The sequence below is a fragment of the Garra rufa genome, chromosome 7 (assembly GCF_049309525.1).
Source record: "Garra rufa chromosome 7, GarRuf1.0, whole genome shotgun sequence".
Taxonomy (NCBI): Eukaryota; Metazoa; Chordata; class Actinopteri; order Cypriniformes; family Cyprinidae; genus Garra; species Garra rufa.
In genome coordinates, this window is record NC_133367.1 from 37,827,905 (window position 1) to 37,841,386 (window position 13,482).

A 13,482-nucleotide genomic window follows, 5' to 3' on the forward strand; every position below is an offset into this window, starting at 1 on the left:
AAAAAAAAAACTGTAAAGAAAAGAAAAAAAAAAGAAAATAATTTATACATGTTTTAATATGTCACAAGAGTCAGAAAAATAGTGACTGACTTTTTTTTTTGGGGGGTGAGGTATGATACATATTAAAATAAATAAATACAGTAAACGTTTTACAGCCTATTCACAAATGCCTTTTTGGTTCCTTTTAACATGACAAGTATAAATAAATAATAATAATAATAATAATAATAATAATAATAATAATAAAGCGATAATTTTCTAGTAATGCATTTATCATGATTTTACTTACATAAGTAAAATAAAATACAAAAAATTGATTATCTCATATGGACCATGTTAATGAAAAAAAAAAGATTATAAAAAAATGTATGAGGTATGATGAATCTTAAAATAAAATAAAAATAAAAATTAAATTAAATTAAATAAATACAGTAAAAGTTTTACAGCCTATTCACAAATGCCTTTTTGGTCCCTGCTTGACATGACAATGAAAAAAAGTTAAAATAAAATAAAAAATGGTCTTAACCAATATTCTAAATTTCTGAGATACTGAATTGGGGTTCTCAATTGTCAGCTATAATCATCAAAATTAAAAGAAATAAACACTTGAAATATATCAGTCTGTGTGGAATGAATGTATACATTATACAAATTTCACTTCTTGAATGGAATTAGTGAAATAAATCAACTTCTTGAAGATATATGACCGGCACCTGTATGTTACATCTTAAATAAAATAGACATTCATTTGACAAGTAACTTTTTTCCCTCTAACTTCCATAAAATCTAACAGTCATCCAAGTGGTAGAAATTTGCTTTCATGGCTCTCTGTTCAGAATTGTGAATAATGATAAAAGAGCCACACAGACATCAAATAAAGAGATAAACTGTTAAAATCGAATATAACATGTCATAGGGATCACTCAAAATACAGATAACTGAGCTGAATTTCTACATGCAAGCAAAAAATAAAAATAAAATAAGTTACATTGATCAACCACAATCTAGTCATAATACCGCCCTCTACTGGGTAGACATCAAACACAATGCAGTGATGGTTTTATTAATTTTATTTATTTATTTTTTAGTCAGTGTTGTAACCAATACTATGGTTAAACCATGGTTTAACTATAGTAAATGTTTTTTTTTTTTTGTTTTTTTTAGTAGTAGTAAAAGCATGGTTACTTTTCGTAAGGGGGGTCTTGTTTTGGTGATCTGTCTTACAGAACCGTCTATTTCGGTTATAATACGGGTTGTTTTGTTTTGGTCAATGTCTGTCAGAGATTATAAAAACTCTGCCCCCTACGAAAAACATCCCACCTATTTCTATGTTGGGGAAGGGTCCGGCTTCCCGTGTTTACCCGGGCGTTTTCAGCTCCAGCCTTGCACCCAGTCAAAGCGTGCGCTGGTGCCTCACCTCAGGGCTTGCACGAGTAAACCGGGTGCCAATCCGTGCCGGTAAAACCGGATGCTGCTTCGCGGCACAACCGAAGCAGCAGACACGTCAAGTCCTTCGCGGGAGTTGCGTTTAGCGTACGCAACCTGCGAAGTCCTAAACACAGACTCACCGAATGAAGCTTCACGGGGAAACTTCACTCGACCGTCGGTATTGAACTTACCTTTCCGTCCTGCGGTTAAACACACACTGACTGAGAGACAGAGTGAGAAAAGCTTTAGAACGCGGGTCACTGTGACGTCACGGAGACTGGCGCTGTTGCCCTGGTGATCTGGTAAACTTTATATTTCAGGTCTCATACAATACCGTCTCAAATATAATATTACCATCATTTAATTAACTGTTTTCTTGTATAATATACGTTAATATGACCGTACTCCTGTGATGCAAAGAGTCATTCTTCATTGTCACACGAGCCGTCAGAAATCACTCTATTATGCTAATATTCGCTAATATTTGCTCCTTAAGAACAATTTCTTATTATCAGTGTTAAAAGCAGTTGTGTACTACCACTTAAAAGTTTGGAGTGATACTTTTATTTAGTATGGATCCATGCTTTAAAGTAATTCAGGAGTAAAAATTGTAATATTACTGAAGATTTCTATTTCAGATAATTACTTTCCATGTTCAGAATTCATAATAAGAATAATTAAATACATAACTGAGCGCTAAAATAATAACTGAAAAAAAAAAACATCAGGTAGCAAATCAGCACATTAGAAGGGATCATATGAGGCAGATCAATAATGATGGTGAAAATGTAATGATTTATATAAAATTTATACAAATTAAACCGTAATGACTATACTAATATTGCAAAATATTACTGTTCTTACTGTATTTTTGATCAAATAAATGTAGACTTGGTAAGCAGATATCAAAATATTTGTTTTCAAAATGTTTAAAAATCTTATTTATTTTTAAGTACATTTAAAAACACATGCCTGATTCAAGAAGGGGGTTTTAAAATTATTTGGGGGCCAAAGAATATTATTTTACTAACTTATTAAATTCGTAGTTAAATTGTACTTTGTTGGTAGGCTATAACGTCTAGAATGTTAAAAAAAAGGTTCAGTGTTATGTAAATATTTTTAAATTGACGTTTTGTTGTTTTAACCAACCAAGACAAAATTGTAAAAAGCATACTTTGGCTATTTAATTTATGCAATGGTGAAAATTGCATAATTGGTAAAATACAGGAGGGAAAACAAACAAAAAACATATTTGGGAATTGACCTTCGGCCCAGTGTTTAATATTGAGAATTTTCATTTCGGTGCATCCCTAGTCCCAATATTGAGTTATTAAAGCACTTAATTCTGTACAATACTAGGAGATCTTTTGTAAGACAAATCAAAGATTTTATTATATTAGTGAAACCAGTAGTCATTTGAAAAAGACTGAACTTCAGGAAATTTTAATGACTGTCAAAAAACAAAGCGCAAATGAACTGCCAACATGGATTTCCAAAACGTAAAACGGTCAGCTCAAAAAATAAAAAAAACAGATTTACAGCTCCGCGGCTGCAAAAATGAAAACGTCGTCCACTTAAAAGTCCACCCACTTGAAGAATTGAGTCCAAAGTATAATTCTGTAGGTAAGTTGGGTACAACTCAAGGAAGTTAGTTATCCGACCCTCAGCGGCGGAGCCACCAACACAACTCCATCCCCTCGAACAAACAGCATGGGAATGTTCCGCTTCGTCGACTGAAAAACAATCATGTTACGCATGTCAACACATTACAACAGACTGATTCAAAACCAATTAGGATTTGTTGTTTGCATTAAATGTAGATTACAACATCAGTTACCTTATAAATCTCCTCATACGTCTCCTCATCGATTTCTACAGTCGTCACTGTTTCTTCAACATCTCCGAGGATCATGTTTAAGTGCTGGTCATATGCCTAATGTAACATGAAAAAATAAATAACTCAACACATACACACGTGACATACACATGTGACATATACACATATATAGAAAAAGATTTGTTAATAAAATAAAAGTTAACTGAATAATAATAAAAAAAAAGTCTCCCAGATAATAAGAGAGCATCTGTTTTTCACCTGTTGAGTTGATTAAAACAGCTGTTCCCAATGAATCAGGGTAATTAGGATGCTGTAGAACAGCTTGGACTATTTGGAATGGTATAGAACTTTGGATTTTCCCATAGACTGTGACAGTTAGCAAAGGGTGTGAATTAGGGCTGTGCGATTAATTGAAATCGTATCGAAATCGCGATGTGAACATGCACGATTTTTGGCACGCACTCGACTGATACTTTTCCCGCAGCATGCTATTTGAACCGATCACAACACAGCGCGCCTAAACAGAGAGCAAGAACATGCCAACGTTCATGCTTGAAACCAGAAATGGTCATGCTGGTTTTCTTAAGGTGCGTTCACACCGGACGCGAATGAAGCGGCAAGCGCGAGTGATTTACATGTTAAGTCAATGCAAAGACGCGAATAGCCATCCTGCGGCGCGAAACGCGCGAATGAGGCGGTGCGAAACGCGCGAATAGCGCGGTGCGCATTGAGCGTTTCAAGCGATTGCTGCGCGAAACGCGCGAGTTCAAAAATCTGAACTTCGGCGGAATTCCGCGCCGCGTTAACCAATCAGGAGCTTGCTCTAGTAGTGACGGAGGCAGAAATCCGAAACAACAATGGCGGACAAAATCACCGTTGCTGTCTGTGGTTCCTCGGAGCTGTACGATACATCTTTGGACTTTTGTAGAAACAGGAATAAAAGGGATCTTGCTAGGAATAAAGTGAGTGAAGAGGTCGGACAATCTGGTTAGTTTTAAAAAACGCTCTTTACTCAATTTAACCTACATATACATACATATTGAGACTACAAGCAAGCTAAAGCTGGCAAATTGAGCTCATTCACCTATTTTACAACTACTTTCCCGCTGACGAGTGGCAGAAGCCCCTCCCTTGACGCGAATTCGCGTCTGTTGTGAAGAAAATGTCACGCGCGAATGACGCGAATTTTACCGCGCGAATGGCGCGAGTAAACTCAAATGTTCAAGCGTTCAACTACGCGCGAATAGCGCGTTTTTTCCGCTCAAGTCGCGTCCGGTGTGAAGGCACCATTAGAAGAAAGCAGCTAGACTCTGCCAGTGTTCTAATTGTTTTTATGTGGGACACTGTGGTCTGGGTTGTTGTTTTTTTTCCAAACCCACGCACACACATACTTACTTTTTGCCATAGGTCTGTTCTAAAGACATTTTGTTCTACCTTTACTAGGCAGTAGGGATGCACCGAATGTTCGGCAACCGAAATAAGTAAAAAGGCTGAATAAATTTTGCCGAACAATGACGTTTTTAATGACGCGATCAAACAGTAACCCGCGTAGAGTGAGAGGCGCGCGCTTTATGCAGCAAACATGTCAGCAGTGTGGAAGCACTTTAAAGTGTCAGAGAAAGAGGCAAAAACGGCTGTTTGCAGACACTGTTCTGCTGAATTGTCCAGAGGGGGTGCATCTGCAAAAACGTACAGCACTTCAAGTTTAATTTATCACTTAAAATCAAGACACCCCGAACATCATGCAGAGTACTAGAAAAACACGGCGGCCGCTACGGCAACAGCAGCAACGAAAAGGAAAGTAGCTCCTCCCAGTCCTAGGACACCCACTCCATCTGTGGCTGACTTCTTAGAAAAGGCAAAAAAGTTTGCCAATGACAGTGCCAAAGCTAAAGGTATTACTAAAAGGATAATGGAATTCATCGCATTGGATGATCAACCATTCTCGGTTGTAGAGGATGTTGGATTTCGCAGGCTAATAGACCATATTGAGCCCCGTTACACCATGCCTAGTAGACGGCATTTCTCAGACGTTTGCTTACCTGAGATGTATAACGTCGTTTCAACTCAAGTCCATGAGCTCTTGGTTACAGATATTGCAGCCCTCAGCTTCACGACTGATATTTGGAGCTCGGATGTGAGCCCCACCAGTATGCTGAGTTTAACTGCGCAGTGGATCGACACAGATTTCAAGCTACAAAAGATTGTGCTTCACTCACAAGAGTTAAGAGGGTCCCATACAGCTGTAGCCATATCCGAGGCGTTCGCCAACATGTTTGACACTTGGCATATCGACCGATCTAAAGTGCATGCGGTAGTCAGTGACAACGCAAGAAATATGGCTAAAGCCATGGAAGATAGTGATCTGAAAGGCATACGGTGTATGGCACACACAATTCAACTGGCGGTCAACGAGGGATTGTTGAGTCAGCGCAGTATAGCAGATGTGATTGCGATAGGCAGGAAAATTGTTGGCCATTTTAAACATTCACCGCTTGCCTATGCGCGCCTACAATCTATCCAAGAACAGTTCGGAACGCCACAAAAACGTTTCCAACAAGATGTGAGCACAAGATGGAACAGTACATATTATATGCTGGAAAGCCTTTTTGCGCAAAAGCGAGTCTTGGCTACATACATAGCAGATCATGACCTGCCCGCGACATTCACCGCATACCAGTGGGTGTTAATCGAGAACGTTCTCTCTCTTCTCGCCCCCTTTGAGCAGATAACAAGAGAGATAAGCTCATCTGATGCATCTGTGGCAGACGTCATACCTTTACTTGCAGCACTAAAGCGTCTTTTAAACAAGAAGGCTGAAACAGACCACGGAGTGAAAACAACTAAAAGTGCGCTCTTAGAAGCTGTCAGCACACGATTTAGTCAGGCGGACTCAGAACCCCTGTACTGCATCGCGACTGTGCTTGATCCACGATATAAAGATCATTACTTGGATGTGGGGAAAAAGCTGCGCACACGAGAAATGATCCAGGCCGAGTTGGATTTGGGAAAGCCGCTAGGTGATGGAGACGGTCAGGTGATGCACAGCGCAGAAGATGAAAACAGCGCAGAGAGTAAACGGGCTCGTACTACAGATGAGCCGCGCAGTCTCGCTGTCTGACATGTTCGATGAGATCCTCCAAGAGAATGACCCATTTGCAAGAGAGGACAAGCTCAACCACTCAACAGTTAGATGGTTATCTCTCAGAAGTCCCCATCCCCAGGAGCAATAACCCTCTGGAATTTTGGAGGACCAATCAAGGCCGCTTTCCCGACCTGGCGCAGATGGCACGCAGGTAGGCTACTTCTATGGGAAATTAATTTAAGATTTTATTTATATTTTGGATTATGGTAACACTTTATAAGTAGTTTCTATTTTTAACATTAACTAACAATGAAAAACCTTTATTAAAAGCATTTACTAATCTTAAATGTTAACATTTACTAATACAGTATTAAAATTAAGTATCACATTTTTAATTTTTGAATTAAAAAGTGTCAAAAGTGGTAGGCCTATTTGTTAAAATTGTTAATGCGCTTATACTAACATGAACTAAATATTTTTTATTATCTTACATTAACGAAGATTAAATACCATAAACGAAGATAAATACCATAACAAATGTATTGCTTATTGTTAGTTAATGCAATAATATTAACAAAAGGAAACATTGTAAAGTGTTACAACCTATATTTTATATTATGTATTTTGTGAAAATTTAACTATTTTCAGTGTAGTAAAATAGTAGGCCTACACTGGGTTTCCACCATTTCATTATCTTGAAGACATTGTTCGTTTTGAAATAAGCAACTGTCAGAAAACTGCAATAAAAATTTCAACTATTCTGCAGGTACTTGTCTGCTCCATGCACAAGCACCGACAGCGAGAGACTGTTTAGTGCTGCATCTCATGTCATCGATGAGAAGAGGAACCGACTTTCATGTGGGAAAGCAGAGAGGCTACTTTTCATAAAGAAGAACCTGCCACTTTTCCTGAAGAAGTAGGCTAAGTAGGCTTATGTCTAGGACAGTTATTCATTTGTTGTGGGTTCATCCACATTTTTTGCACTATTCAATGCACATTTGTTGTTGCAGACATACAGAGTTACATTCTTTCAGCAGTCAGTTATAGGCCTAACATAGGCTATTCAAGAAGGGGGGCTTCAAAGATTGCCAAATAAAAATATTTATTTTACTAATTTATTTATTTAAAGTTATATTGTGCTTTGTTTGTGTAATATCTGCTGGAATGTTTAAAAAAAATGTTCAGTGTTAAATAAATATTTTGAAATTGTATTTTTGTTATTTGATTTATTTCTCTGAAAAGCAACACAAAATAGTAAAAAGCAAATTTTTACTATTTAATTATTGTAATGGTGAAAAAATTGGCAAAATAAATGGAAAAAAAATGCGAAACACCGCGTTCGGTATTCGGCCTTCGGCCAAGCATTTCATTATTATTCGGCTTCGGCCAAGAATTTCATTTCGGTGCATCCCTACTAGGCAGGGCTCGAAATTGTGAACGTTTTGGTCGCATATGCTCCCAAAATTTAATCTGCGTGACCTGAAATTATATTTGGGACCATTCGTGCGAGTGCGAGACACTGTTGTGGTCCGACTTGATTTCATTTCTTTACAAAACTTTCGCTAGCCTAACTACTGCACAGACTGCTGTGAGCTGATACAGTGACAGGTTCGCCGTTCTCTCTTTCGATTGTGAAAAATAAAAGGTCTCAACAAACCGCTTTTGAAGAAATATAATATATTTCGCGCTATAGCGTACATTCTGTCAGATTCAATTCTGGCGCCTCCATGTCCATAAAGTTACTGTACAACGCGGCATTCATCCACATCAGATGATAACTCAGCGGCAGAGTTCCACTCACACAGGGGCATAACTTTCACTGGGGACATGCTTTTCAAAATCCTGTTTGTGTCCTCTCATATTTCAAATGGTTTTGTTATAATAATCTCTTTTATTGTAGAATGCACGCTCAGCGCCTTTGAGAGTCTCGCAAGATCGTTAAAACGAAACCAAAAGTAAAACGCGGACGCGCATTCAAAAGTAATTTTAATATCCCGCGTTTACAGAGCGACTCCTCAATGCGCGCAAATTAGGCTACATAAAATATCTAGGCAGTTATTAGTATGTGGGCTATAAAAAATATATTGTGTATAGTTCTGTATCATGCTTGAAAAATTCGGTCTCTATTTGCACTTTGAATATTGAAAGAGTAGCCTACTTTGATCATGTGCTTGTAAAACATCTGCAGTCAGAATCAGCCATGAAGAATCAAGATCAGTGCATTACTAAAAAGAAATTGGGTGCGCCTACACTTTTTTTTTTGGTGCTCCTAACTTTTTTTCACCTGCTGTGTGTTTTTTTTTTCCGCCTTCTGTTTTAGAGACATGTTACAGGTCTTTGATAAAGATCTAATTGTTTTCCTTTAAGAAAAAGGGTTTTAGATTCACACTGTAAAACATGTCTGTGGCAAAATCGTGATTAAAATCGAAATCGCAATACTGTTCAAGAAAATCGTGACTTATGTCCATATCGCACAGCCCTAGTAGTAATTTTGGACATGCCACTTTTTGTTCAAATGTAAATAAAGGCTGAGAAATATCTTGTACATTGTCTTATTATCTTTTGGGAGAAGCCAGTGTCGTTTCCAGTCAAAAAAACTTGCTGGTTGAATAAAAGTAACTTTAAGTCAGAATTTGCCAGAAGTATGAATAATTTCGGGCTTGACTGTATGTACATACACACACACACATATACATATATATATATATATATATATATATGAATAAAAAAAGCTACATTTCTCATTTGTATTTTATTTTGAACTAAAACAAATAAAAATAAAGCTGGAATAAAAATGTAGGAAAACAACAGACATACATTACCAGTCAAAAGTTTTTACGATTTTTAATGTTTTTTTTTTTTAAAGAGTCTCTTCTGCTCCTAAAGCCTGCATTTATTTCATCCAAAATAAAGCACAAGCAGTAATATTATGAAAGACTTTTACTACTCCTTTTTTGATAATTGCTTTGTATGTGAATATTTAAACATGTAATTTATTCCAGTGATCAAAGCTAAATTTTCAGCATCATTGCCCCAGTCTGCAGTGTCACACAACCCTTCAGAAATCATCCTAATATGCTGATTTGCTGTTAAAGAAACATTTATTATTATCATCAAGATTTATAACAGTTGAGAACATTTTAATCAGGATACTTTGATGAATAGACAGCTCCAAAGATCAAAAAGCTTTTGTAACATTATACATGATACAATTCAAAAACATGGAGTCAGTATATTTTTTGGAGAAAAAGAAATTGATACTTAATCAAGAACGATGCTTTAACCCCTTAACTGTCACTTCCATTTTTGAGCAGAGAAATGAAAATAAAGAATTTAAATGTAAATTTTTATAATCTATGAACGAAAACATTTTGTAATATTAATTATGTATATTTTCCATGTTAATACAATTTCAAAGGTTGATTTTTGAGATTAAGTTTTCAACTGATATATAATTTCTTATGATTTCTAATGTGTGATAGGGAAAAAGGCAACAAGGATGTCTGTTTGTGACAAAGGTCAGAACTCCTGTTCTGCACTCTTTCCATAAATTAATCTATTATTTTTTGTTAACAATTTGTAACACAGGATTTATTTGTAAAATGGTGAAGTAAACACAGGGTGGACGGTGACAGCTAAGGGGTTAAATTGATCAAAAGTGATGACAAAGACATTTAACATAATAATAAATGTTTTTGAGCAGCAAATCAGAATATTAGAATGATTTCTGAAAGATAATGTGACTGGAGTAACTATGCTAAAAATTCAGCTTTGAAAATCACATGCATTATTTTAAATGCTAAAAAAGTTTCAAACTTTTAAATGTTTTTGCTGTACTTTGTATGGATCAAAGGCTACTTTAAAAACCATTAAAAAGCTTACTGTTCAAAAACTTTTGACTGGTAGTGTATAAAAACGAATAAAATGACAAAAACTAAGCTTTCAAGAAAATACAAATGAACTAATTATGGCAAACTATAATAGCATTGCATTACTGTTAAAGTTAAAACTGTTTAATTTCGTTTAAAATTATGTTGTTCTGCAGTAGCAAACAGTTATTTAAAAGAATGAAATCTGCACATCGGTAAACACTGGCAGCTGAATGAATGAATGAATGAATGAATGAATGAACAAATAGTGAATCTCACGTGTAGTCTGCCGCGCAGCTCTCTGTCGTTTCTCATCTTCACGTAGATCCTCTCATCCAGACTCAACCGGATGAGATCCAGAGGCTCTTCTACGGTGTTGGTGGTTTGTTGCTGCGAAGTAAGTTTCAGTCAAATGGACATTTTCATTACAATAATATAACGTTAGATAAACAACCGTCTGAGAGCTGCTGGTTATAAACTAGCTCGACATACTCTTGTGTTCAACCATGTAAACAACCGCTATGAATCAGCTCGACGATTATCAAACTATGAAAGATATACACTTAGACGTATATAAAACAAAATACAAACCTGCTCAGCGTCGTCCGCCATCTTTCAATGTTACCCAAAATGCTTTTCGCTTGTCTCCTACAAATCATCGGGCGGGAAATATGTTCCTCCGGAGGGCGCTTGACGGTCCAGAAAACTTAATGCGCCTTTGCATTAAAGTTTTCTGACGGATTTTGTCTTACAAGACAAATTTGTGCACCAAATGTGTAATATTTTACATCTATAAATACTAAGGAAGGTGTAACTGATGTAAAACTGATCAGAAATCTGTCTAAAACACGTTTAAAAACAACATCACATTTTTGTCCACTATGATTGGTCCATTCTGATAAGCGGTGAGAAAAGTAACACCATTAAAGTGATTCTTCAGCAGCGATTTTTTTTTGTCAGTATATTTTGATAACGTTTTCACGTCTAATGGCAGAAATCCTTGCAATAATGTACACTACACCTCTGATTTGGTTTGCTAATTTATTAGAAATAGAAAAAAAATTTGTACACTACACCTCCGATTTGGTTTGCTAATTTATTCCCTGGTGAAAAAAAAAACACAGCTAAAACCAGCCTAGGTTTTAGCTGTTTATAGTTGGTCAGCAGGCCAGCCTGACCAGCCACTTTTAGCTTAAACAAGCTAAGACCAGCCTAGGCAGTTTTAGCTGTTTTTTATTTATTTATTTATTTTTATTTTTTTAGTAGGGTTAGAAATAGAAAAAAGTTTAAAAAGAGAAAAAAAAAAAATCTTACAAATGTATTTTCCTACAGCTAAGATCCAATACAACACAAAGCACAATATTCAGTAAATATCCTAAACAATTTTTTAACAGTTCTACACCTATTCATATTAAGAAAACTGAGAAAATGGTTTACAAATGTCATAAAACACCTTGGTTAGTTACCACTCTCTCGCAAAGGTGAGACTTTGTGGGTGACATTGCTTGTAACACGAGCAAGACCAGTGGAACATTTTTCACAAGCATCTCTAAACAGATTACATGAGGTAAACATACTTAAAGACGTGTTAGCCGCAGGTGAGCAGAGCAGAGCAGATGTAGCTTAACTATAGAGACCAAATTAGCCTGTTAACTTAAGGAAGTTAGCCGAAACGTTGACGATTCCCCTGCTTTAAGCTGGAAGTAGCTGGTTTTAGCTGGTCTCCTAGCCTGGCCATGCTGGTCAGGCTGGTTTTAGCAGGTGGTCTCCCAGCCTGACCAGCTAAGACTAGCCTGAACAGGCTGGGAAAGTGGCCAAAACCTTTCTAAAACCAGCCTGCTGACCAGCTATGACCAGCTAAAACCAGCCAACAAGCCTAGGCTGGTTTTGGCTGTTTTTTACAGCAGTGTTGTAACTTCCCCTGATTTGAAACTGACATTTTTTTTTTTTTTTTTTTTTTAAAGGACATTTGACACTGTCTTATTTTCACAGTAGGTTACTTTTTAGGTGTTTTTGTTGAGAGAGAATAAATCACTAGTATTCACTCTTGCCTTTGTTGGCCTTTTTCTACTATGTTGTCTAATTTTCTAGCAGCTTTAATGAGATACAACATGACTGTATGTGCATATGTGTTTACTTTAAGACTGGAAACATGTTAGGCTACAGTCAGACTAACTGATTATTATTCTAATACAACACAACTACTTACCAAATGAACATGAACTATTGATTTGAATTGAAATGAGTTTATTATGCATGGAGAAACCATGCAGAAAAGGTTCTTTCTAGTCAAAAATGGTTCTTCTATGGCATCAAAAATACCCCTTTGGAACCTTTTTTTTAAGACAAATCTGCCCACAGAATACAAATAAAAAACAACATGCATATCTAGTAGTATCAACCAAAACCTGTTTCCCAAAAGCTATGTTTGGAATTGTATTGTTTGGTCTTCAGCCAAGCTATACATAAAACACCTGTCAGAAAAAAACAACATTTTTATCAAGCAGAAATTAAATCTATGTGTATTAAATGCACCAGTAATTTCTGGCAAGTACTTGTAATTGTTCATTCTGCAAGCTCAAAAAGCTCTAAAAAATAATCTATAGCTATACAATAATTGATAAACAGAATTTTATCAAACACAATGATAAATGTAACTAAAAATAAGCTCAGTTGTGGTTTAGTGTTGTTGATTTCAGCAGCTCTAGAAGTGCGTAACTGCTTTTGGACTGAAACCTTTGAAATGATGTGGGAAGGTCCACCACAGCAAACTGAAAAAGCAACAGGAAACCAATATAACATGCACTCCTGTTTAAATGAACCTTGCAATTGTCTAATGGACATACAAAAATATGTCAAAAGTTTACGTACACCCTTCAGAATTTGCAAAATGTTCACTATTTTACCAAAGTAAGAGGGATCATATAAAAAGCATGATTTTGAGATCCATCTTTCACGCTGAGGACAACTGAAGGACTCATATGCAACTATTACAGAAGGTTCAAACACTCACTGATGCTTCAGCAGGAAAAACCATGCATTAAGAGCTGGGGGTGAAAACTTTTGGACAGAATGAAGATGTGTACATTTTTCTTACTTTGCCTAAATATTATATTGTTTTCATTTAGTACTGCCCTTTAGAGGCTACTGAAGTTATTTACATGTTTCCCAGAAGACAAAACAAGTTAAATTTACTTTAAAAAAAAAAAAAAAAAAAAAAAAAAAACACCCTCCTGGCTCTTAATGCATGGATTTTCCTTCTT

The 13,482-nt window shown here is 36.3% G+C and overlaps 1 protein-coding gene across 1 annotated transcript; it reads right to left on the reverse strand.

The window, feature by feature from the left end:
* Nucleotides 1–2,855: 2,855 nt before the first annotated feature.
* Nucleotides 2,856–10,855, reverse strand: lsm3 (LSM3 homolog, U6 small nuclear RNA and mRNA degradation associated). The gene is made up of 4 exons (XM_073844738.1): nt 10,811–10,855; nt 10,499–10,609; nt 3,266–3,361; nt 2,856–3,161 (listed from the first exon to the last, which is right to left on the reverse strand). The coding sequence occupies exons 1-4, from the start codon at nt 10,829–10,831 to the stop codon at nt 3,081–3,083; spliced, it is 309 nt and encodes a 102-aa protein (XP_073700839.1). The 5' UTR covers nt 10,832–10,855; the 3' UTR covers nt 2,856–3,080.
* Nucleotides 10,856–13,482: the final 2,627 nt, after the last annotated feature.

Coding starts and splice junctions, on each gene's coding strand:
- lsm3 (XM_073844738.1), bottom strand. CDS start 10,831: ATGGCGGACGACGCTGAGCAG. Junction 3,362..10,498: donor AGCTGCGCGGCAGACTACAC/GTGAGATTCACT, acceptor ATGTTACATTAG/GCATATGACCAGCACTTAAA. Junction 3,162..3,265: donor CGTATGAGGAGATTTATAAG/GTAACTGATGTT, acceptor ATTGTTTTTCAG/TCGACGAAGCGGAACATTCC.